The following is a 26810-nucleotide window of genomic DNA, read 5'->3' as shown; positions in this document are numbered from 1 at the left end:
TCAGAGTAGTAAACACTCCTGATGCAGGACAAAACCAGTCATGTGACTTCATGATTGTCACGTGACTTAAAGTTTAACAGCCTGTAGGGGCCTAATCAATAACTTTGTTCCTTAGATTACTCTTCTCTATCAGGAAGGAATTTGGCACAGTCAACTCTATCTAGGTGAAAAGTAAGTGGAGAAGCGAAAGCTTGAAACAGCAGCAAGTGTGAATGGGATGTCTTGAGGCCAGAGGTTGCCATCGTTCTGGATGTTTCTAAATATTGACTCTTCAAATCGACACCTCACATAAGTAAATATCCAAGTCACAGCCTTCATAGGAGCAGGGCCAAATGCACATGTGCATGGGCTCGCAAACACACACACACAAACACACACACACACACACACACACACACTCACAAGGGCCAGCTTTGGGGTTCAACAGGAAAGGAAAGCTTTGGTTTATACAAAAGACTTTAAGATAAAGACGTCTACCGTATCTCACAATACTTCCTCCACACCTTTCTTGTCCTGAAGGTCAGAGACAATAACAAGGTTAACAAGGCCTACAGTTTATCCCTCAGGTTCGCAGCACGACATCCACGTTGTCCTGCACACGTTGCCAACACATACTCCAAGTCAGTTGCCTACAGCGAGTAAAGCAGTATTGCTAACCATCCAGCTGTCCAAATCAAACACCCTCAAGAGAGCATTTCCATCAGAGTGCCCAGAGACCAGATGTATAGCTTTGTTCACAGACCCTCTGGCGGGTTGCAGCCTGGTCCTTATGGGTTGAGGCTTGAGTCTGCATTGTGGCAAGAAATATAGTTGTGTTTATTAGGTGTGGCACAATACAATTTCCAAGTCTTCAGATGTTTTACAATGTAAAAAAAAACTACATATTTCTAACCATTGTCTTAGGAAGTCCTCACAGTATGCTAGATCCAACTACAGTATGGCAAAGTATACTTGCATGATGACTTCAGTGACACATAGATGTGGCATTCTATTGCAAATGAAACAGTAGGTAGGACAAATGTCCGTTGTTGTTTGGCAGAGATGTGAAAGGGTGGTCATTTGCTGTATGTTGCCACAGAGTAAGTCTTACTATATAGCCTATTCTGACTGATAACTACAGATTTAGCATAGTTGTACCTCCATTATCTATAGTATCTATTGAACTGCAGGTATGCACAAATAGTGCAATAAGACTAGGGAGATTTTGATATGATATCCCCTAACAAGACAGTGTGTGATAATGTGGTCTGCCAATACAGATAGGATTGCCAGTAGACATTCCGCGTAAATGCAGTAAATCATTTGTCACATCGGGTAACTTTCCATTTTAATCTTAGGGTTCTAAAGGACACATGGAAAATGCTGAGAAAAGCTACACATCAATACCATCAAGAATCATAAGTGTACCCTTGAGTGTACATATAATAATTAGTGTAGCCTTGTGTGTACAGGTGGATAGGCTAAACAGTTTCCATAGATCTTTATTTAAATGTTCCTTCTATAACTGAGTTCAATAAACATTCACAATAAAACTGTCACACGCTGCTGAGAGCTAAACATTCAAACGTATAAAAGTAGCAAGCGTCAAAAATCGATTAATTGATTGCCAAAACATGAGCTGGAATAAGCGTTGGCTAGCCGAGCCTTATTATAACCAATTTTGGAAGTTTTCAGTTGCGCAGTTTACTTGAAATATGTTCATGTGAGGCACGGGGCCAAACGGTTTACCTGAAGGAAAAACACCGATAGACAGTTTACCTGAAAGAAAAGACAAAGAAGGTACACCCAGTAGCCTTTCACATGGGCGGATCTTGAACCATTCTCCACCCCCCTTTATTCGGTAGTACAATATATGAGTTAAGAGAGCTCAACCTTGTTGCTACACCATCTGCACACGTGGAGAGCGAACAACTGGGAGTTGACCACAGACTACTGTGTTGGAATTTTGACACAACTTTCACATTCGCGCTTTTCTGATTAATTGATGTCCACTACTATACTGTTTTGCACTAGATCCAATGTTACCAAGGGTGTTTTCGACAAGTTTTTCAAGAAACTCGTGAGGAAGAAACATCAAGCCTTGTTTAAAATATTGAGGTGTTGAGTTTGAGCTTGGTCCTACAGCTCCGAATTTAAATCGTGGTCCCTCTCCCGCGATTTAAAGTTGAGCCATTGTGCTTAATTATGGTGGATAAAGGTCCTCTGTTGACTTCTGCAATAATTTTTTACCTGTCTATTGGGGCAGCAATATTCCAAGTCCTCGAGGAACCGAATTGGAAGCTCGCTGCAAACAAATACACTAAACAAAAGGATAAAATACTTGAAGAGTATCCCTGTCTCACGAAAGATGATTTGGACAAGATATTGCAGGTATGAAAATAAACCTTCTTTGCACCGCAATAATGTCACAGTCGCTCCCACACACGGGGAGACGTTTGAGTATTTTAGTCAAAGTCTTTGTTTTTGTTTTTTACACTTGCACTGTATGGCAACAAGCCCGCAACTTGCGGCAGGATCGGATCTATTACTGGCCAATTGTAGCAACCCATCAATGACAATGTAATATTTGACGCCATGAAACAGGAACATGATAATTTGTTTCTGATAATTGATGACGTGTGAGCGAAGATTTTATAATAAGATTGCATTGCATTCATTGTCAAGTCAATGTTATTGGTCTTATGCACTGGATACAGGAGACATATTAAACTATACATGGTTCCTCTCAACAGTGCAGTGCTAACACAAGTACATACATGTCAGCAATGCCCAATAATAATAACCGCAACACACAATAAGATAAGGTGCAATACCAGAACTAGGTCAAAACAATAAAGTATAAGTAGCCAAACTGGCAGTCAGGCAGTAGGTTGAATATACACAATAGGAAATATTTTTGACGTGTGATTGAGTGAGTGTCAGTCAGTGCAAATAGTCTCAAAGTGCAGATGAGCAGCAGGTAGTGCAGATGGGCAGTTGGGGTTAGCTGTTCAAAAGTCTTATGGCCTTGGAGGTAGAAACTGTCCGGATGCTCAGGGAAACTGCCAGACGCTAGCGGAGAGAACAGGCTGGTGGCTGGAGAACAAGCTTGTTAAGTCCTGAGTCTGGTAAGCAGATAGTAGATTTCACTATCAAAAGAGTGCACTGGTTCATATAAACGTGAATGAGGATGCAGCGTGTCCTCTAGAGAAACACCAACAAGTTGCATTGTTCATCAACCCCACTCACACAGCCTTGCCAACCAAGGTCCCCCTGAACGTGGGATCAGCTCATCCTCATCCAATCATTAATATCCCATCAGGGATCAGATTACCTCATTGCCACCATTTGGATGTCTTAATCATATCATACATCACTAACAACCTCTTCCATTGTAATTGGGAGCATGTGCGCCCTGGCCACTTTAATTTTTGAGTTATTTATGGTTGCTCTACAAGATAAAGTGTCTGTACACTTATTGCATTTATTGCTTGGTTTGTTTGCATTTATGATATTTAGATACCACTGTTATGTTTCAGTATGTCTGTGTCTAGGACAGTGATATGATACTGGGTGTGACCCTCTGCAGCCCAGTCTTTAACGCCTCAGTACTCAGTGTTCCAAAGCCAACGACTTTACTCCCTGTAAAAATGATAATACTTACAGCAAAGTAGGGCTAGTGTCATTGACCTCTATGGTCTCTCTGTGTCAGCAATGTAAACACTAGGCAGTCATCACCACACAATTACGTAGGTGGTTCGAGAGCTTCGCTATTATGTTGTTATTCTCAATTTGTTGAGTAGCTTAGCGTTTTGATCGCCTGGCTCTGTTTTTATTAGGAATTTTAGAGACAGAGGCAGATTTAAACACCCCGCTGACTCCCAGATGAATCTTTGATCCTAAAATGTGTCCTAAATAATTTCCATGATCTGTGAAATGTCTTGGTTTTCCTTAGAAGTGGAAAATGTTTCCAAAACAGGTTGAGCATGCCACCCTGTAACAATAGACTTCCTTATAAGAACAATACACTACCTTCTGGAACATGTACTGTATTGGTATGTGAGATGCAGGAAATGTGTGTATTTTATCTCAGTGACATGAGAACCAAGAAGAGAAGCAGACTTGACATCAGAGCAACAATCAGATGAATGCCTATTCTGACTACAGTTTTGAGATTTGCTAGTCTGTAAAGTGCTCATATTTTGACATGGGAGTAGTGGCCTGATTTGAAAGAATGGATATGTGGATAGATCTCTTCTGAATGCATCTGACCAAAAACAGCACATGTCTTAACATGTCCTCCTCTCTACCCCACATGTTGAGGTATTAGGATGATTTACACCCCGTCCAGCCCCCAACCCCTTTTTGTCATTCCTCTTTGTGTTGCAGAGTGAAATGGTATCTGCATGCATTCTCCATGCCTCCTCCCCTATCCGTGATGGCACCTTTGCAACTCCCAAATCCCTGTGTAGATGAATGGGGAGAGGAGAGTAAAGGAAGAGAATTGTTAGAAGAGGGAGATTTTTTTTGGGACAGTTGTTGGTGCTGTGTGGCAGCTGTTAGAGCTGTGATCTTGGTAACTTGAGGAGGAGGCCAGTAGACCTTTTGGGTCAACTGAGTATTTCCCCAGTCCCATGTGCTTTGAAAAGACAAATAACGCATTATGCTGAGATTTGAAAACACTCCAAACATGATTACAGTGGGCCAAAATGGTTGACTTTATATTGTATTTCCCAGCTTCATACGTTTTTTTTTTTTTCTCCTCCCATAATTGTTTTAGGATTGATTAAATATAAAGTAACGTCAGCTACAAAAAGGGATAAGCTATGCTGCGTGTCCTTCACTATGACTGGGACTACAGTGCATTCGGAAAGTATTCAGACCCCTTCACTTTTTCCACATTTTGTTATGTTACAGCCTTATTTTAATGGATTTAAAAAAAAAAAAAATCCTCAATCTACCCACAATACCCCATAATGACAAAGCGCAAACAAGTTTTTAGAATTTTGCTAATTTATTAAAAAATAAAAAACTGATATTTAAATGGAATAAGTATTCAGACCCTCTACTCAGTACTTTGTTAAAGCACCGTTGGCAGCGATTACCGCCTTGAGTATTACTGGGTATGATGCTACAAGCTTGGCACTTTTTGGGGGATTTTCTCCCATTCTTCTCTGCAGATCCTCTCAAGCTCTGTCAGGTTGGATAGGGAGCATCACTGCACAGCTATTTTCAGGTCTCTCCAGAGATGTTCGATCGGGTTCAAGTCCAGGCTCTGGATAGGTCACTCAAGGTCATTCAGAGACTTGTCCGAAGCCACTCCTGCATTGTTTTGGCTGTGTGCTTAGGGTCGTTGTCCTGTTGGATGGTCAACCTTCGCCCCAGTCTGAGAACCTGCTCCAGAGTACTCAGGACTTCATCAAAGATCTCTCTGTACTTTGCTTTGTTCCTCGTCCCAGTCCCTGCCGCTGAAAAACATGCCACCACCATGCTTCACCATAGGGATGGTATTGGCCGGGTGATGAGCGGTGCCTGGTTTCCTCCAGATGTGATGCTTGGCATTCAGGCCAAAGAGTACAATCTTGGTTTCATCAGACCAGAGAATCTTGTTTCCCATGGTCTAAGAGTCCTTTAGGTGCCTTTTGGCAAACTCCAAGCACACTGTCATGTGCTTTTTACTGAGGAGTGGCTTCTGTCTGGCCCCTCTACCATAAAGGCCTGATTGGTGGAGTGCTGCAGACATGGTTGTCCTTCTGGAAGGTTCTCCCATCTCCACAGAGGAACTCTGAAGCTCTGTCAGTGATCATTGGGTTCTTGGTCACCTCCCTGACCATGGCCCTTCTCCCCCTATTGCCCAGTTTGGCCGGGCAGCCAAATTTAGGAAGAATCTTGGTGGTTCCAAACTCAATTTAATAATGATGGAGGCTACTGTTTTTTGGGGATCGTCAATGCTGCAGACATTTTTTGTACCCTTCCTCCGATCTGTGCCTTGACACAATCCTGTCTCGGAGGTCTACGGACAATTCCTTCGACCTTATGGCTTGGTTTTTGCTCTGACATGCACTGTCAACTGTGGGACTTTATATAGACAGGTGTGTGCTTTTCCAAATCATGTCCAATCAATTGAATTTACCACAGGTGGACTCCAATCAAGTTGTAGAAACATGTCAAGGATGATCAATGGAAACAGGATGCACCTGAGCTCAATTTCGATTGTCATAGCAAAGGGTCTGTAAATGTGATATTTCAGTTTTTCTTTTTTTTTTTTATAAATTAGCAAACATTTCTAAAAATCTGTTTTCGCTTTGTCATTATGGGGCATTGTGTGTAGATTGATAAGGGAAAAAATATAATTTAATCCATTTTAGAATACGGCTATAGCATAACAAAATGTGGAAAAAATGATGGGGTCAGGGGTTCAATAGCTAATGCAAAAATGCAAAGGACAAATTGGGCAGCCCTGCCCTCTCATATTTGTTACTACCGGTTCTCTGTGTATTATGCTGATTCAATTGATGAATTCCAACCCAAAGTGCTCCAAGGTCAACATCATATACAATGCCCTTTGTAAGTAATGGGACAGTGAAGGATTTTTGTTCTTTTGGCTCTATACTCCAATAGTTTGGATTTTAAATCAAACTACTAAATTACTATGAGGTTGAAGTAGAGATTCTCAGCTTTATGTTATTCTCAGCTTTTGTGTACGTATTGGTTTCACCATTTAGAAATGACAACACTTTTTATCCATAGTCCCCCTTTTTTCAGGGCACCAAAAATCATCATTTGTTCAGACATAAGAGAGCTGTCAAAGTCTCGTATTGATTCTAGATTTTGTATTTGCCTTTGGAGTCTGCTATTGCTGTCTGTCAACATGAGGACCAAAGAGGTGTCAATGAAAGTCAAGGAAGCAAACTACATGCACTGGTGAGCTTAGCAATCGCAAATGTACAGGCCTGGCAGAGCATCACCAGAGAAGATACCCAGCGTTTGGTGGGGCCAATGGTTCGCAGACTTCAGGCAGTTATTGTATGCAAAGGATTGTCGACCAAATACTAAACATGAGTTTGGGTAATTTGGGCATTATATGTGTCTGTCCCATTACTTTTGGTGCCCTGAAATAGGGGGACTATGTAAAAAAGTGTTGTCATTTCTAAATGGTGAAGCCAATATGTACACAAATACCTTCAAATAAAAGCTGATAATCTGCACTTTGGATTTGAATGACCAAAAACTATGTTTTAAGTGAAAAGTTATGGCTTCTCAAAAGCCACAAAACACTGGAAATGAAAAATTAGTGCCACCACCCATAACTATGCACTTACAAGGTTTTCCAGCACACAGTTTTGATACCTGCTATAGTGCTGTTTTGTTCTGATATCTACTCTTCAGAGTGATAATACATACCCATAGAGGTCAGGCTGCATGCAGAAGAATATGCAGGTCAGTGTTCCATTGAATAGGTTTGTTGTACCCCACCTAAAAATCTGTCCTGAAAGTAAATCCTGCATGCTGATTTGGGAGCTTCTGAGCCCCTGCTTTAGATAAAAGGCTGAGGAAACACTGATGCAGGTATGTTTGGTGGTTTACACACATGTATTTGTATGTAATAGAACTTAAGCCTATCCATATTCTAATTGTATCATGACTTCTTGTGAAACAGACACACATATAAACACTATGGCTAAGTGATGTCTATCCAATGATCTGAAAAAGTACTAGGGTATTTTAAGGACATATTTGCAGACCATGTTTCTTCTTTGTTACACAGTGATTGATATAACAGGTCCAGGAATCCTTTACACGATAATGGATAATTACGATAATATTTGTGGTAGTGAGCTTGGGAAATGTTTACAGACATGAACACATATTTTAAGTTTTCTAGACCTTATACTGTCACAAAGGCATGTGACTGTACCCAAAACATTACCACGTAACAGTGAACAATGAGAGGAAAAGGATCCTGTGTTACATGGACAGAGTGCAATCTACAGTGCATTGGACTGTTTTGCATTGTTGCGAACTTGTATCTTGTCATGCAAAAATATAAATCACTATAGCACATATCAAAGCTGTGTGCTGGAAAACCTTATTTAGTTCATAGGTGAAGTTTTAGGGTGGTGGTGCTCATTTAGAATTTCCTGTCTTTGACAAGCCATAACTTCTCACTAAAATGTAGTTTTTGGTCATTAATTTCCATGGTTCACACCGGAAGGTGTACTGCTGTTAAATTACAAAAATTTTATCCCATCACTATCCTGCAAGACAAATAAAAATCCTATTCGAAAAGAAAAAACATTCAAGAACTAGGCATACACATGCAAAACCTCAGCCACAATAGATGAGCAATATGCAAGAATAGGTCAGTGAGAGAGCGACATAATATTATGATTTATTTTTTTGCATGAATGCCGCAGAGCATCACAGATAAAGCCAGGCAGTCAGGCTCGACGTTTGGGCAGTATGAATAATGTAGTGACCTTCTGACATGTCACCTGTAAACTGAGGGGGTGGACCTATCTCCATATGTAAACAGAAACAGTAAAACTATGGTGGGAACAACGCTGACCCTCGCTGCTGCTGTTGTCTTTCAATGCTGTTTTCTTGTTTGAAAGAGTGTGTTTATTTGGCATGGGGTACAGCCCCAGCCTATTTGTGCTTTATTGAACCGAAAGAAGAAACTTCTTACATCCATTATTGGGTCAGAGCAACACGTGTCAGACAGACTAAATTCGGGACCGAATTTACTGTCGTGTGGAGGCCCCCCAAGCAGGGGAATCACAACTACACCCTGTTGTCTAAGAGATGTCTCCACATCATGGCAGGGCCGTCATAGATCTTTACACATCACAGGACAATGTGCAGGGCCAAATATTCCACCCACACCACCCTGAGTTGAGGTCCAACTTGCACTCAGAGAGCTAGTCCCTGAACATGATTTAGCCAAGATTCAGGGTTCTAGAACCCCCTCCACACAACCTCAAGTGGAGGGTGTTTTGAGGGTTGGTTTGAGAGGTGGGGTGTGGTGCCTTTTCAGTGCTCTACTCTCACAGCCCTCTCCTTCTTACAGAACCTGCCATTAAAGGCTACCTGGATGCCATCCGGCATGTCATGTTGGACCTGGTGACTATAGGGACACATCCCCTCCGTCCATCGTTTTGTGAAGGGACTAACTGCTGGTCTCCAGGCCATCTGTCCCCACCTTTGGTGACCGTCGACTTTGTCTTATAAGACTGCTTTGTTGCTTGCCTTGGCCACAGTCAGGCGCGTTAGCGACCTCCATGCGCTCTCAGTTCATCCTTCATGCACTCAGTTTGCCCCTGACGACTCTAGGGTTGAGATACGTCCTAACGTCATGTTCATTCCTGAAGTAATTTCTATGACCTACAGTAGTCACTTCTTCTCCGGAGGATAGGCGTCTGAACACTCTCTGCCCGGTGCGTGCACTATGAATTTACAAGGACCAAGGCGTTTAAGGGGTGTGATCACCTGTTTGTGTGTTTCACCAACCTTGTACGGGGTAGGGCACTATCCAAACAGCGCCTTCTCACTGTATAGTAGAGGTTGCAGTTCTAAAAGCCTGTAGCCCCCTTTCGGAGTCCGGCCGCATTCAACTATAAGGGGCTCTATTCAAGGGCATCTCTGTTTCGGAGATTTATGCTCCAACCAGTTGGGGTTCTCCTCAGACTTTCATGAGATTCAACCACCTGGATGTTACTGCACCTTCTTTGACTCAAAGTTTGCAGGTCTAGTGTGTCCCCGAAAGAAAATTAGTCATACACCCCCTAGGTTTAGCTAAATGTATGCCCCTGCCTAGCTAATAGCTTTGCTGCCTATACCATCTACTCTGTCCATTTTCAATAATCATCATTGGCCACCCAATGAGACAACAAATCTTTGTCCCATCCTGGTCAGCCACCCTACTCTCAATGAGTAGTCCTCAATGTTGTTGCCTTACTTTAATTGCTTTCCTATCTATATTCTTTCAGATGATGTACATGTATACATCATTATTATTTGAAGGTAAAGTTGTGAATTAACACTGAACAATAACAATGTAATACTTTATTCACCTAATAGTATGGGCAGCGCCATCTAGTGGACATTCTCTGGAACTATTGCACTGTTTAATGGGACACAACTTCAATGACAGTAATACGGTATCCCGCGGGATTTGATAATGCCCACTGTGTGCTTTTCAATACTCTCATAAAATGTCTGCTCTATCTATCAAACTGCCAAATTCAGCTCTGTTTGTCAATTCACAGTGTGTAACAGCGCCCCTGCCAGCATGGTCGGAGAAAGAATTACAATATTTCACCTTCAGAAGTGTAACTTGGGGTGTTGCACGTGACCTCTTCCAAAAAGAAAACGATGACTAGCGCTAATGACTAGCTCTCTAAAAAAAAATATGGCAGCATTTCGAGTTCTGACCCGACTATAAAGGAGAGCCTGCAAATTTGGACGAGGTTATTTGCAAGATTTGCTTGAAGATTTGCATCTTTGCATGAAAGATAATAGCCAGAGATGGGAACACTAATGGGAACTAATCTGCACTCGTACCTCAAACTGAAACGCCCATTAACAGCTGCACGGATGGGATATGTGTCTGTATCAAGTGCTGCTGTCGGGTTCAGACCGCTATTCGCTGACCGTATATGTGATCGTCAGTTAACATGACGCCATACACGTCATTTAACGTCCACTATGTCATACCTGACTGGAAGCTACAGTCAAAATGCCTACAGACTTTTCCAGAAAACCACACAGCAGACAACAACGTTGTTGATGCACTCTGCACGCACTTATGTTTTAGAAATTAGGTGCAAATAAACTCTCGGCCATAACGACTGACATTGCTGCTAACATTGCAGCCACCATCAGGGCCCTGAATTGCCCATGGCTCAACTGTTTTGGCCACAACCTCAATCTGGCGGTGACAAACGCAGTGCAGGACCAGAGGCAACAGATAGAGTAGGCCCTCTGAGTCTTGTGGTGCCATTACCGCCGCCTTCTCTCACTGCTGGCCCCGAAAGAGAGAACTCAAAAAGAAGCAAGTGGAATTAGGACTCCCAGAGCATAGTCTCATAACGGTAACTAAATCAATGTTATAGACAAATGATAGCCTATAGGCTATATGACACAGGACATTAGACAAGTTATATTATTACGAATGTGTGAGGTGGAGAGGTAGCAGTTTTACTAGGGGCTTTACTGGATTGGATTTTATGGCCCATCAAGCCCTTAAAAAGTTAGCGCAAAAGTTAGTTTAAGAGGTTGGTGGCTATACCTTTTCCTAAGTGGAAAAGGTATAGCCTATTCCTAAACAGGAATGTAATGAACTGGTGCCCTGGATGACAGGCCAGTGAAGATTAGAGGACACGCCAGCCTTTTATGTCAAGAGTCCAAAAGCACTTTGCACTAAACAGTGCTCTATAAAGTCTGCTTTCCTGGACAGATTCACCAAGTGTTTGCACCAGGTACAAACTGCACTTGTATATTTCTACCTATTTCTCTTAACCTTTAGTTTATCTTTTTGTTATACCTTCAATGTTGAATTTTCTTTGGGAAATAAACAGGTGCAGTATGCTCTTATTGAATCTGGCCCTCAACTTGTAAAAAAGCTGTCTGCTATAGAATTGAGTCAGATGTAGTGAGTGTCAAAGATTGAGTGTGAGAGTAGTTGACTGCTACTTCATCTCATCAAGATAACCTTTTTGAGTATTCAGCTGATTCTGCACATCCGAATGAGGGCCTCAGTTTTCATGATACTTTCCCTGAACATTAGTTGCTTTTGGCACTTGAAAGCAACAGTTAATTTGTGTTGTGGTTTATTCCATGCCTACTTGCTACAGTTTGTTTTATACTGTACACCCAGTGATTAGTCTCCCTTGAGCTGGAGTTTATAGTAAATTTGATTTTAAGACCAGACACATTTCAGTTCCTACTTTTTGAAGTGAAGACATGTTTGCAGACTCAGATTAGAGGTTAATTGAATGTTAATGCCAGTTGGTTGAATTCATGTCAATGGAGAAATGAATGCAAGGAATCACTTGTCTACAAGAAACCGGGAAGGGGAAGGACCCTTGTTTGCCATCAACAAGAGTGCTTTTTGACTTTTAAGGGTAATGTTGGGTTTCTAAAATGGACAAATGGCTCCGCTGCAACACTTTGTTGGTGCCCTATGTGAATACAGTCGGTGTTGGCATAAGCCACTACTGTAAAGCTCTAAAATGTGTTGCCACTGGATGACTTTAATGTTGTAATCCAAGAGAACAGTTGCATTTCTTAAGGTCAGAGTCTCAACAGTCAGTTATTGCCTGTGCTGTAGTTCCACAGAAAATGATCCTCAAATGCCCGAAAAGGATACTGTTCACGATAAATGGAATTTATTGGTTTATTATATTGCCTCTTTCACGAGACTGAATTTGATTGCTTTCTTGGAACTTCAACAACAATCTATCAGTAATATAATCTAGACTTTGAACTTGTATGGATGGCATGAAATTTCATTAGGCATTCCCAAACAATGAACAACATTTGTGTGGCCAGCAACATTTCACCAAACAGTGAGTAGGCTTATTCTACATGGTTCAGCATGAAAGTCTGCATTGTAGAGGCTGGCAACAGAAGGAATGACAGGCCAACATTTGCATTTTAGCTTGTTGAATAGGTAGCAGTAACAGACTTAGAAGTGAAATTCTCAGCTGTCGGCATTGAATAGCTGCAGTTTGGCAGCTGACTCAGTGATGACTAATCATGTTTGAGCGGCCAAACAACAAGAAACCTTTGAATGTGGAACTGCTGGAGCACTGTTTGCAAACACACTTCTTGACACATGCTGAATGAAATACTTCTCGTCTAGTGAGGTCTGCAAACAGAAGTGTAAGGGAACAGAAGCAGTGGATGATGCAGTGACCGTGTGAGTGGCATGTCCCCTTTGTCATGTGCTGGGGCTGTTCTCCGGAAGTGGGGGTAGGGGGTACAAAGGCAACAAAGAATTCATGAAATAACTTTTCCAAGACTCCATAACGGTGTTATATGTACTGTAAAATAGAGCTGAAAATAAAAAGTACAACACTTTAATGTTCCGTACCAAGTTGAGTTACTGGATGTGAATACAACACATTGGTCCACAATAAAACAGAGAATCTGATTTGTATGATGTCTCCACAAAATTGGTTACAACAGTGTATCAGTGAACCCTATTCTAATTTATTCCATGGCTTGCATTGATACAAATTGTCTTTGTAAGAACCAAATAGACAGTTGATGCTAAAGACAATGGATCTTTGATGTAGATTATTTACTGCACCTTGCATTTGCATGCAACCTATCAACAGAATACAGCCGCACCCCAGCATGAGGTGTAGAGGTCCGTAAGGTTATCAGATGGCATTGTAGATGCAATCTGGCTACCAAAAGTACGTACAACCTAGTAATAGTAATTAAAGTGTGGGGAAAGTAAATGTGTGCACAGTGTGTGTGTGTGTGTGTGGGGGGGGTTATACCATGTTTAAATGCACTGTACCATGATTGGATAGTGATCTGATTATCATGTTTGGACAATAGTGTGCATATTATTATCAGAGAGAAGACCATTTTGGCAGTGTGGACAAAGAGGCCCAAGGAGGCCTATGTCTCATCCTATTGCTGAATTCCATGCCACCCAGAAAATCTGAAATAATTAGTCACATGTTTCACCTTCCCTACAGAAGTTGATTTTTTTTTTTTTTACACATTGATTCTACCTTTCCCATCCTTTCAGATCTACAAAAGTGGATGGAGGGGCAGATATTGAATGTTGCATTTGTTATTTTCTAGTGGCATTTACTTACCATTCACTGCTCTTACCTATTCACAGTACAACTCTAACCAGTTCATGAAACTTTGTCCCGTGTATTGAGGAATGAAAGTCTCCAGTCTCTTCAGTAATTTCTCAACATTGTTGCACCCACCATATTGGCAATCGGTTTGCTGACAGAAAAAGGGTAGTAAGTGACTCCATTGTTTGCGACACAGTCAATCAGCCTCGCTAGCAGCTGTTCCCAGTCCCCCACCACCACTGCCTCGTGCGCTCAGCCGCTCACGCTGAGAGTGGAAAAGTACCTTCACAGAGGAGCGCTGCTCTTTGCAGCCAGCTGTCCTGATAACAGTTGGAGTTTGTCATTGTGGTTTTGCAGTTCTTTAGTTATCAGGACACAGCAGTGGGGCTCTGAGCTCACGCCTAGCAACATTTGTAGGAACTGCCTGCAGAGAAATCATGCCTTCACTTTGTACAAAAAATGTGGAGCAGCCACTTTCTTAAGATGCCAGTCATATAATGTTAAGACCATTCCTTTGTGTTGTCATTCAGCTCAGACTGTAGCAAGAGAACACGTGCAAACTGGGGGAACTCAGGAATCAGGACCTAGTGAAGGGGATAGGCACAGATGCATGTAAACAGCTTCTTGTAGGTCACCTGTATAGTATTTCAGGAATATCATGAAACACTAACCTAAAATTCCTCCTCTGAAAATCTTAATACTATAGCTTGTGTGTGTTGAGTAGATGAAGGGTCTTCTTTAAACAAGAAGGCCTTGAGCTTGGCCTGTAGGGTGGTTCAATAAAGTTTCAGATAACACAACAAATATTTACACCATAATTGTGGCTTTACAGACCAAACAAAGGATCTTTTTTATCAATATTTTCATAGAAATTCCGTACATTTGGTCTTTCTGACTGCTGATTCTGACTGCTCAGCCCATCCTCGGAAGTAGTTGACCTAACTCACAATATAAGATTTCCCATACTCCTTACGCCCCTCCTCCTAACAGAGAGACAGACAGACACACACACACATTTGGCACCTTTATTTGGCACCTAGGGGTTACTGCCCCAAGGGGCATCCAGCTGATGGGTTTTATTTTCTACTGAAGCCTCTGCAGTGCACTCGATTAGCATTGGCCCTTGAGTGGTTTGTCAGAGTGCAAAGGAAACCTCCCATTGAAATCCATTTGCTCCCTGGAGGCTGCCTCTTAGGGCTAGAGGCTTACTTGTGGCTGTCAGCAGTGGCATGCTGCTCATAGTTACCACATGGAAAAAGAGGAGGATGGCAGTTCTTTGGGGTTTAGGGGGTGGCAGCTGTAGCATTGGCCCCAAACCTACGTTTTGAATTACTTGACGGGTGACTTGCGTCAAGCAACCATTTAAAAATACAATTGTTTTTTGTTGTGTGCTTTTCTTGACAGATTCTCCATTTGTCATAAGTCCCTTTATCTAATATTCTGGGTTTTTGCATCTTGAAGAACTGCGCGGTAACTTGGAATTTCCATTGTTTTCAAAATATTTTTTTTTATTTTCTGATTGATTCAGGATCCCATTTTTCAAGCTTTGGTAGCCAATGTTTAGACTTGATGTTAATGGTTACAGATCTCTTTTAAGTTCCACTTTCTAAATCTTTTGCAAAGATATAATAAAATACCTCTAAGAAAAGTAACAAACATGACACAAAGACAAAACCAAGAGTAAGATTAAATGGCTGCATGAAAGGGAAGTCACAGTTCTATTGGACAATTGGGTTATATAAAACTACAAAAACAGATTCGAGGCTGTCAATGAATTTAAGAGTCTTGATAGTACTCAATATACGACATTACTTGGCAAAGTGCCTTAGGAAACTTAGGAAAGGCCTCCATTATTTTCCTAAATTGTTTATACAGTAAACGTAGTTGCCATTTCACCTGACACCCTGGATTATCTACATTCCTTGCTTCTTTTATGTTATACGATATATGGTGAATTGTATTGAAATCTAGATACCATTTTAGAGAGGATTCCAACATGGTAGTGGGGTGTGGTAGTTTACTTGCACTTACCAAAACACGTATTCATGATGGCAGTTATTGTCTTGACTTATTAAAGAGGATGTTAACATTCTGGATGAGTCATTTTGCATGTGAATGATCCTTTCTGTCAATTTTATTAAATTGTTTTATTTGGTAGAAGATTCTCCCATCAGGTAAAATTCCTTCAGACCCTCCAGCATATTAGGAAACAACTGTAAGCATTTTTGGATTTAGCCTTCATTGATGAAGGATATTGCCAAAATAAAAGTGATTGTAGTAGACATCAAACACATTGTCAGTTCCTCAACATTACCCTGAGTGGTTGTATGACTGACCTACTTAAAGGCTTCCTAAGGAGCAGGTCTGTGTATTGCTGGCCAGTGTGTCTTTCATCTTTTACACATACTATAGCACTGTCTTTATGGCCTTTCTTTCTGCACCTGTTTGACCTTGGATTGACCCTAGGGCTGACCCTTGGCCCAATTGGCCTTGTTATTGACCATTACATTGTTGACTTTTTTGGCTGCTCTTCAATTTGAGATGTAATCTGTCATCTAGGCTACATGGTATGAGTTGCTCAGTCCCTGCCCTCACACTCATTCTACCTTTCTTGTGAATCAGTGGTTTGTAGATCCGCTCAAGTGTGGAATAATGGTAGGATTATGGATGTTTTGTCTGTATGCAATTGGAGACTCTTCTATTTTATGGTTTCTGAGAGATGTTGGAGGAATGGAGCTCCCATAACTGTGATGAGGATGAGCTATTCAGAGTAGATGACAAACACAAAAAGTACAGTAGTTTGCTTTGTGTAAGTGCCATTTTCACCAACAACAATCCCTTTCTGTGCAGCTGTATCTCAACAGAATGTCTGGGGCAATTAATCATTTCCAAATGATTGGCTAGAGTCAGTTCCTTACTGTTAGCTTTTTGTGATCGCAGGATCACATGCTTTGCCAACAAAACACTGTTTAAGGCGCAGCCCTACTGCAAATAAGACACATTTTATTTGGCCAGTGAGTAAAAAAACGTTCAACTGGTGTCAACAGGTGTTCCTTTCTCACAGTCGGTAGTCTGATGATCCAATATTGCTCTTCAACATAATTCATACTCCTTCAGCTAAAGGCAACCTTCCATGTGACACCTATAACGCTCATCTCTGGTGTGGGGGGACATTTCCAGTTGGGGTTGGAAGGTACAACATGTCCATCAATTCCCTTCCCATGCAGCCCAATGGAGATGAAGGATGACTGTGTTGATTCAACAGGCAAAGAAATTCCCTCCCCTGGTGCACTTCTAATTACAGAGCTGTCACAAGCCCATTATTAAAGAGCGGAGTGTCCTCATCTTCTGCACTGCCAGCACTTAGGGGCTCAAGCACGTCTTGCCAAGCCCTGCGCATTTTCCCCTCAAGAGCACATTTAGAGAAATTTGAGAGCTTTGGTGTGGGGGAATGCATTGTCCCATCCCTGTTCAGAAGCTATTGCCTGGGGTGTTCATACCTGGGGGAATGGCCTCAGTTTGTCCTGTGGCTGTTCAAGCGCACAGAGTTTGTAATGATTAATTAGGTCGTCCATGGAAACCATTTCTTTCCCCCTTCATGTTTTCCATTCAGCATTGCACCAATACTTATTTCATGAAATCACGAGTCCCTGCAAAGATTTTTCCTCACTTCGTATAGCACAATGCTCAATTATGTATATTGAAAAGAAAATTCATACACGAAGTGCACCAGTGCAGTTTGAATATGAAAAGAGCATGACCTAGTAAATATGCAATGCTACTTTCTTAAGTAGAGTTCACAGTATTCTTAATGAGTTTCCCCACATTTTCCACTAGCCCTCTACGTATTCCCCAGTGTAAGCCAAATAAGACTTGTATTGCCAGAGATCAAGAGTTCCTACCTTTAAATCCACTTGATCCACATTATTACTGAAAGGCCAAAACCTTTGTTCAACTGAAATTGCAGAGGCTGGGATTTTTGCCAGCTGAAATCCAACTCCTAAGACGACCATGTGTGTCACCCTTTTATCTTTTAGAATGTGATTGCAAAATGGTTGTTTAGGATAGACAAGTGCCCATCTTTTTAATGTCTCTCTACCAGCATAAGCAGTAAATTTGGGATTATAAAAGGGATGATACTCGGGTCCCTGAGAGCAATCGTTGCCAATGGCCAGCTCATCGGTGCATCTGGAGATATTATCAATGGCTCACAGGAAGGATGTGGTGGGAGAAATGGGTCTCAGACACAACAACCCTCCACCCCCCACGGCTTTGCCAGAAAATTGTCCATTGACCATTTGGTGTTGGGTGTGTGTGTTTATGCTGCATTACATGTTGTTTGTAGCTAGAGGAATGTGGATGGAGTCAATTTCCAGTTTTGCCTCAAGCTTAATTCCATTAACTCACTGACTCTTACTTTTGTCCCCAGATGGTGTCTGACGCTGCGGGACAGGGTGTCACTATAACAGGCAGCAAGACCTTCAACAACTGGAACTGGCCCAATGCAGTCATCTTCGCTGCTACTGTTATCACAACTATTGGTAGGTGTAGGAGACGTGCAATGGGCACACTTGAGCTGTTTGATTTTGAGGAAAACCAATGTGGTGAATTCAATTAAATAGAGCTTACTGTATTGTGTCTGCTGATCGTACTTGATGCAGGGGAGAAAAAGGAATGTCTCCATGAAGTCAACAAGACACGGAAATTGTATGTCTTGCAATGATTTGTGGATTTATTTTTGTAATCTCTCAATGACCTGCTTAACTTTCCTCCAATGGGATAGATGCTCTGTTAGGGTGGATTCCTTGCCCCTGTTGTCTATGTCTGTACAATCTAAGTACAATTTAACAGATAAGACAGGACTGGGTTAAGAAAATCTTGATTAGAGGACCAGTCTTTATTGTTGGTTTCGTTTGAGTAATTTTTCTTCTTTTGGTACCAAGCCACATCTTGAAATGTCCGCAGGGTTTTCCAATGGTTGACATATTTTCTCTGCCTTGCCAAGTCTCTGTCACTTAGCTTCAGAAGATGATTTTATAAATTGTGGTTATGAAATGTGCTGTTTCTTATGCCAGGATTTTTTTTTCCTCTATGAGCAGTCAGTCTTTTCAAATATTGAGCAAAACCACAGCAAAGAAAGAAGTGTTAAACTTTGAATTCTGATACTTTGAATACTTAAGTTAACCCCTCACCTCCTGCTCTGACAGGTTATGGGAACATTGCCCCCAAAACGTCAGCAGGACGGGTGTTCTGCATCTTCTATGGGCTCTTTGGGGTGCCCTTATGTCTTACCTGGATTAGTGAGCTGGGGAAGTTTTTTGGAGGCAGGGCCAAGCATCTGGGCCAGTACCTTACCAAGAGAGGTTTAACACTGGTAAGGCATTTTGAGCAGTTGAGCATCTCACTTCTTGCATTCATTTTTCTCTTTTGTTTTTGTCTAATAAGAACGGTTTTCACCAGCAAATCTTGTGTTTACCTTCACTGCTGTAGTCCATTAGTCCCCCTTAACCTGCTATTTTGTTTTTCAGCGGAAGGCCCAATTTACCTGCACAGCCATCTTTGTCCTATGGGGTGTGCTGGTCCATCTTGTCATCCCCCCATTTGTATTCATGTCTCAAGAGGGTTGGACCTACGTGGAGGGCTTGTACTTCTCTTTTGTCACTCTGACCACGATTGGCTTTGGTGACCTTGTAGCAGGTAAGCTCTTGCACCCTTGCTTTATCAACAAACTGGCTTTTGTAGGGGTTTAGACTTCTGTTTCATGCATGTACTGACAGTGGTCTTCCATTGAATAAATAAGGTCAGGTGTAGCTAATGCTGACACAAACAAAGTGTTGAAAATGGTTTGAATGATTCTCTGTGAGAAACTTAAATTAGTTTAAACATTCTTGAAAAAGTGCATACATGTTGGTAGGTGTTGGCAAGCCAACTTGCTTATTATATAATTTGTAATTATTGAAATGTTCCTCCTTCCTTAGAAATGTTTCCATTTGATTACAGATATACTTCATGGAATGTAATTTGTTTTCTAATCTTTCTTTTGATACTGCTAAGTATTGTGAATCATCAAGTTGACATTTGATAACAGCTCTAATTATAAGTTAAATGATTTATTGTGCAAACATAAATAAGAGATTATGGCTAATTATGTTGCTGTACAAATAAGTCTAAATAAATGTTTCAAGGTCTGTTCATGATTTGACATTTGTATGAAATCTAACTTTTTATTCCATCTTTTCAGGTGTGGATCCTAATGCTGACTACCCCACCCTCTACCGTTACTTTGTGGAGGTGTGGATTTACCTAGGCCTGGCTTGGCTCTCCCTGTTCTTCAATTGGAAGGTGCGCATGGTAGTTGAAGCACATAAGGCATTGAAGAAACGACGGAGGCGGCGCAAGCTCTCCCTAGACGAGCTGACACACTATAAGGAGAGCCACAAGGCCCTGCATCTGCCACCCTCCGCCAACGACGTCAACATCTTCAGCTTCTTGTCCAAGAAGCAAGAGGGCTACAACGACCTCATCAAGCAGATTGGTGCCAAGAAAGACACTGGGGTGCACTGCAGCGGCAGCACTGACAAAACTAAGGAGACATGTCGCTCCAAGAGCTGCAGCGACACTGTTACATCCAACGGCCACACAATCCTCAGCTTAGACCGTTCGCCACGGCAGAAGCGGCGCTACAGCTTCAGCGACCGGGTCACTGTAGCTTTTTCAAAGTCCAAAAACTACCTCCTGGGCACTGAGAGTGGGATGTTGCTAACAGAGGACCAGGGGGAGGGGGATCTGGATGGCGACCAGGAGAGGATGTACGAGAACCAGCTAGACAAGGAGGTCGACCAGGAGAATGGGGGAGGAGTGGGAGGTGGCGGTATGGGTGGCCGTCGAATGTGGGACTCAAAAGAATACCAGTCCCTGATCTTCCAGAATGCAAACATCACCTTTATTGACGAGGAGAACTTCCTTAATAACAACCTGGAGGATGACGACAACAACGATGATGCCAAAGCCAAGCTGTCCATAACCACTTGTGATGAATATGTTGAGTCAGAGACAGACTCCAAAGAGGAGCAGGGCTCTGAATCTGAAGAGTCAGTCTTCACCAGCGACGGGTCGGAACATGGTCACTCCTATGAGAAGCTTGTTGAGGAGTATACGAAGGAGGATAACACAGAGTCCTGAGGAACTTTCATTGGGAGTTGGAGTGATTTTACATCCTCCTGATCTCTTGTAGATTGGGTTGGTTTTGAAGTCTGTTATGAGGATGGTTACTTTGAGGGTTTTTAGAAGTGTTTCAGGCATTCCCTAGCCTTCCTCTCTATGAACTTAATAATAATAGGACTTTTCAAATGTTCCATTCCATACCAAAGAGTTAGAGACATGTACATATACTGTGTCTCCCCAATCGATCAAATGATACAGCCAGCTGCATATGGACTCAAAGAGCTGTGCGGCCTCCGGTTTATTCTCTTCATAAACAAATGTGCTGTCCTATGAATTTCATGTTGGCTATGGATTAGATGGAGTGACACGTATGAACCAAGAGATACAAAGTTGTCCTCAATTAATTCACTACTGTTTTTTAGAACACATGTACAGTATTTGTTAGAATAATGTCCATATCAGAAACCAGATTGAGTTGATCAATCTCATAATGCCTTATTTTCTGCTTAAAGGTTAATAGGAAATTAGGGGGGGGGGGGTGACAATTCCTTAGAGGATGGCCCCTGGCTTCCTTATTTATATTCACCATATTGGTGCTTTTGTCATATTTATATAATGAAGGAAAAATAAGCCTAAATAAATATCTCTCTCATTGCTTAATTCATCAACTGATGAGTGCAGTATAAGGTCCATTTCAATACAGATGAACCACCTGAGCCTTGATTTAGAGGGTTTTAGTGCAATGTCACCTTTTTGATTTATTTTTTCTTCTTTTTATCATTTTGTTTCGCTGTGTTAGACACTTTCTATGTCAAAGATTGCCAGAGCCAGTTTGAACCAACCTGGAAAGTGAAACCTTGAAGTATTTTTTGGACCAGTGCAGAGTAGTCCAGCGTGCCTGGCAGACGCATTCTCACACAATCCTCCTGCGTCACAGCACCGAACCACCTTGTGAGTTTAAAAGCCTGTTTCCTGTGTGTACTTCCAGGCTCACTCTCTGTTTCATGGTTTCTTTTTTCTTACTCTTTTTTTTTTAATATTTAATAGTCCCTTGTCTCTTTTGAATGCTTCTAATTCTGCTCTTTTGAAACAGTCCTCCTGAGGAATTTTTTAACCTGAGATGACTTTTTCACAGAGCATGCTTAAACTGGTTGTGTGAACTTCATCTTTACCAGTTAGTTTTGCTTCAAGCAGCCAGGTAGCTCTTCTCTTTCACATTGGGCCTGCTGTGATTTGAAATCCAAAATTGGGGCAGGCCCCTCCAGTCACAATAACCCTTTTTATCACTCTGTCCCCTCTTTTTTTATGCTGTCTCCCTTTTGAAAGATCTTTGTATTTGTCATGTAAACATTGGAAAAGTGCCTGACTGTCGCCACCGGCACTGCTTTGTCCAGGACATGGCCTTGCTGCCTGTATTTACTCTTGGGGGCTTGTGCTGGCATGAATGACAATCATAACTCGTGGGTGGCCAAGGTTAGCGTGTGACAGATCAGTGCTCCCTTGACGTACTGTAAGGTCAGTCATGACACATGTCAGTAATGTTCATGATTTTATATACTATTGTTTTGCTCCATACATTGATTTCATCATTAGTGAAATTGAGTAAAAAAATCTCTTGTCCATTGCTTTTCACTGTTGTTGACAATTGTAGCCTGGATGGGGTTATGGTCAGGGTCTTTTTTTTACTATCCTTCCCCCCTTCCCCTCTTTCTCTCCCTTCCCTTTTGCACACACACTTGCACACAAAAACCTTGACAGTGTTACTTTTCATGTCCAATATCAGTTTTGTGCAATGTCAAGCAGGGCTATCTTGTACTCCCAATCTTATTTTTCTTTCTCCCAGATTGAGTTTGAGAGCTTCCCAAAAGATCAAAATTTACTGAGTCGTCTTCAGACTGATTGTTAATCAGTTGTCTGACTGGTCTAGTTAGAGATGTGCATACTTTCTTCTTGACACAATGTTAATGAGTTAGCTGCTAACACTGCTCCAGATGACTGTGTTAATGATTGAGTGTCAAAGCCCCACATCTATTCCCTTAGTGCAGTGTTTTTAAACAACATTATCAGTTAATACACAAATGCTGATGTGAGCACCATGAAATGAAAGATTTCCCAATTAAATAAATACATGAATGTCTTAACTGCCCATTAAGAACTCAAACTCAGAAGCTGCACTTTTTTTTGTGAGCACCTTTTTTGTGAGCATGTGTTCCGTACGCTAGGTGCGCACCATAGTGGCAAAACGGACTGTGTTGCGGCAGAAGTCATTCATTCCAGTGGGGTGATCTGCATCAACGCTCCAGACTGTCTCTGAATTGCGTTGTGTGTCCGGCATGCTTTGGATGATCTTTTGCGGCAAGTTAATGGAAGTTACTTTGCGACAACAGAACAGGAAGTAGTCAATCCACCGAAGAAGATAGAAATATGTAGCTTTCAGTGATGGTTTTATGTGATCGCAACAAGACAAAAATCTATAGCTTAAATTCTTTCAGTAATGGGCTACTTTTGTATTAGAAGCATGTATATGCACTGTTTTGTCATGGCATGGTGAGCATCCATTTCGTTTTGTATGAAATGTGACTGGCTGCCTATGCTAGTTTTCGTCCTCATTGTCAAACGTAATACAGTGCCCTCCATAAGTATTGGAAAGAGGAAACATTCTTTTAGCTCTTTTGACCAACAGTTTGGATTTGAAATTAAACAATTACAATTACTAGTTACTATCAAAGTAGAGATTCTCAGCTTTAATTCAATGGGGGATTTTACCAGATTGAGTTCACCATAACGTATTGGAAAAAATAATAAATGTCCAAGTAAAGTACTCATGTTTAGTATTTGGTCGACAGTCCTATGCATGGAACAACTGCCTGAAGTCTGCGACCCACCAGATGCTGGGTATATTTTCTTGTGATGCTCTGCCAGGCCTGTACTAAAACCATCTTCAATTGTTGTTTGTTTTGAGGTCTTTTTGCCTAAAATCTTATGAAGAAATGAAATGCATGTTGAAATGGATTTAAATCTGAAGATTGGCCAGACTTGGCCAGTCAAGAACTTTCTGCTTTATGGCCCTGAAAAAGTCCCAGTATGTTTTGGGTCATTGTCTTACTGTATGATGAAGCACCATCCAATGAATTTGAGGCATTTGCTTGTACTCAAGCAGACAAGATGTTTCTGTAAACTTCAGAATACATTCTGCTGCTGTTGTTAGCAGTATATCATAAGGTAAGACAAGTTAGCCAGTTCTTGTGGCAGCAATACATGCCCAAACCTCTTGCAATCACTCTGGTACATGATTATTATTTGTCTTATCTCTCCACAAGACCGTTTTCCAGACCCCTTTTTAGGTAGTTTTTCAGCAAACTGTAACCTGACCATCCTTTTTGTGGCTAACTAGTGGTTTGTACCTTGCAGAGAAGCTTCTGTAGTTCGGCTGGTCACGTATTCACACATTCACACCTACCTCCTGGAGAGTGTTCCTGATCAGTGGGGCAGTTGTTTGGGTTTTTTCTTAATTATGGTGCACATTTTTCGGTTATCCACTGTAGTAATGTAAAATGTAATGATGTGTTACAAGTGATGTTCCAATTTCCAATACTTTTGGTGCCCTGAAATAAAAGCCAAAAATCTCTACTTTGACCCAATAGTATAGACTAATAGTTCAAAACTGTTGGAGTATAGAGCTAAAAGAAAACAAAATGCTTCCTCTTTCCAGTACTTATGGAGGGCACTGTAAATACTTCACCCTCAACTTCAAAACTCCTTTGCTAGTCATACAATCATGTAACGAAGACATTTGCTGGAGAGCAACATCAATATCAGTTATGGTTTAATTGTTTTGTTGAATAGTCATGACTGGTCGTCTTTTAGTTTCACTCTGGTTTCACGCTGCATCCTCCAGATTGCAATATTGCAGCACCGCCAGCAGGGGGGTTGCCTCAGAACAATGCATGGCAATTAAACGCGAAGGCCTGGTGTGCTCTGGTTTATTCTAAATTAAGGTTTATCCAAGGACATAATTTCATTTTTTTCCGACCAGACATACCTTTTCCAAATTGAAACAACTCATAAGCTACTCTTCACGTAATTTACCAGACAGCAATGTGTGCAAACACTGAAAAGGTTCTATAACACATTGTAAGCATGTCCATTTGAATTGTTCAACGATGCCTCCTGGTGATTGTTTTGCCTAGGTGAAACATGCCAAATAGTCGAGCTGACTCTCTACTGCTGTCGCAGTACCCCAGCGACATTGTCTTACAATCGTTGATCTTTTAAACTCTGACATACTGTAGGTTTACTCTCCTATCCTCCCTGTCTGTTATGAATCAAAAGTGACTTAATCCTTCAAACTGTAGGTGTCTCTACTTTCAATAGATTTTCTCTGTCCTCCTCCCTCTCTCTTTCCCTGTGACATTCCCTCTCAAATGGTTTCAGTTGTCCTGTTTAAATGCAGCTATGGTACTTTCTAGATTTGGATTGAATTTCAGGCAATTGTTCCAACACTATCAAACAAGAACAGGTTATGTTGGTTGGACTATGTCTTATGTTTTACTCCTTTCATTGTTCCATTTGTGTAAAACTTACTCCAGCATATTTTTTTATGCTTACATTTACAGTTTTAAGATCTTTTTGTACATAAAATCCCTGCAAAAACTGTACTGTGTATATATTATATTTCATTATAAATAAACTATTTTAAAATGCCATGCAGAGTGTGCACCTTCATTGGTACCATTAGTCAGCATTAAAAATGACAAATGAGGCATTCAGTATGATCCATGATAATATTGATATTTTAGTCACCATTTATTGTCTCCATCTATTTGTCAACTGGCAGGGTTAGGCTAACCTCTGAAACACTGGTCGAGTTGTAAACCGGGCAAGGCGGAATGGGAGGGGCAGCATAAGCAGCTACAGCTAAAAGTTTAGGTGGAGACACGCTGACAAGTTCCTGTGTATGCTTAGGCAATGAAGCTGATAATTAACAGAAGACGTACAAATAGGGTTGTGTGCTGGTCTCCCGCAATCAACTCATGACCAGAATAAAATTCGTACAATGGCAAGAGTCATGGGCAATTAATTCAGTTCAGGAGCTTGATGAACACCAACAGGCCAAGTCTGTGGCCGTTAGAAATGACCTCAACAGTTTATTTAAAGTGGCTTATCTGTTAATGAGTGGAATTCTTTACTATCGTTCTAGCTCGTTGCCGGAAGAATAGCGTTGGTCCGATAGAGCCAGAATGTTTACATTTCCAATGCATTCCTGATCCGCTGAAAAGACTATGATTAGAGCATGCATACCAGCCCCTTGGTGTAGGGATAGGGAACATTTGTGGACTATTGTCTGGACGTGGTCAACTGAATAACACATCCCTGGGTCAGACCCCAGCTAAAAATACATCTCCAGTATCCCAGACCCAACTAGTTTTAAGGGTCAGAGGGCTTTGGGTAAGACCAGAATGATATACTGTGGGCATGGGTCTTTATGTTACTATGATTTTCAGTGTTCAAGCCTGTTATCCTCATCCATATTATGTCAACCTGTGCTGTCATTAGGCTAGTTTCTTCTTTTGTAGAATGTTTTCCATATTATTTTCTGAATTCATTGGTGTAATTGTCCCCTAATATCGCCCTGATATACAATGCTCAGCGTAAGTAATGGGACAGCAAAGCATTTTTTCTTCTTTTGGCTTTACGCTCCAAAAGTTTGGATTTGAAATCAAACTATTACTCGAGATTCAAGTCGAGATTCTCCGCTTTTATCTGATGGTATTTGTGTACATATTGGTTTCACCATTCAGAAATTACAACACTTTCTATGCATAGTCCCCCTATTTCCAG

General features: G+C 41.4%; 1 protein-coding gene across 1 annotated transcript; it reads left to right on the top strand.

Moving 5' to 3' along the window:
* Window positions 1-2184: 2184 nt before the first annotated feature.
* On the top strand, window positions 2185-25673 carry LOC310813702 (potassium channel subfamily K member 5-like; the record flags this gene model as incomplete). Its single annotated transcript, XM_083682793.1, has 5 exons — window positions 2185-2370; window positions 18235-18346; window positions 19013-19179; window positions 19334-19502; window positions 20047-25673. 5 exons carry the CDS (start codon window positions 2185-2187, stop codon window positions 20985-20987), a joined length of 1575 nt encoding a protein of 524 aa, XP_083538919.1. The 3' UTR covers window positions 20988-25673.
* Window positions 25674-26810: the final 1137 nt, after the last annotated feature.

The sequence above is a fragment of the Argentina silus genome (genome assembly GCF_951799395.1).
Source record: "Argentina silus genome assembly, chromosome: 13".
NCBI classification, from domain to species: domain Eukaryota; kingdom Metazoa; phylum Chordata; class Actinopteri; order Argentiniformes; family Argentinidae; genus Argentina; species Argentina silus.
The sequence above is the reverse complement of the archived record's forward strand: the minus strand, read 5'-3'. Positions and strand labels throughout refer to the sequence as shown.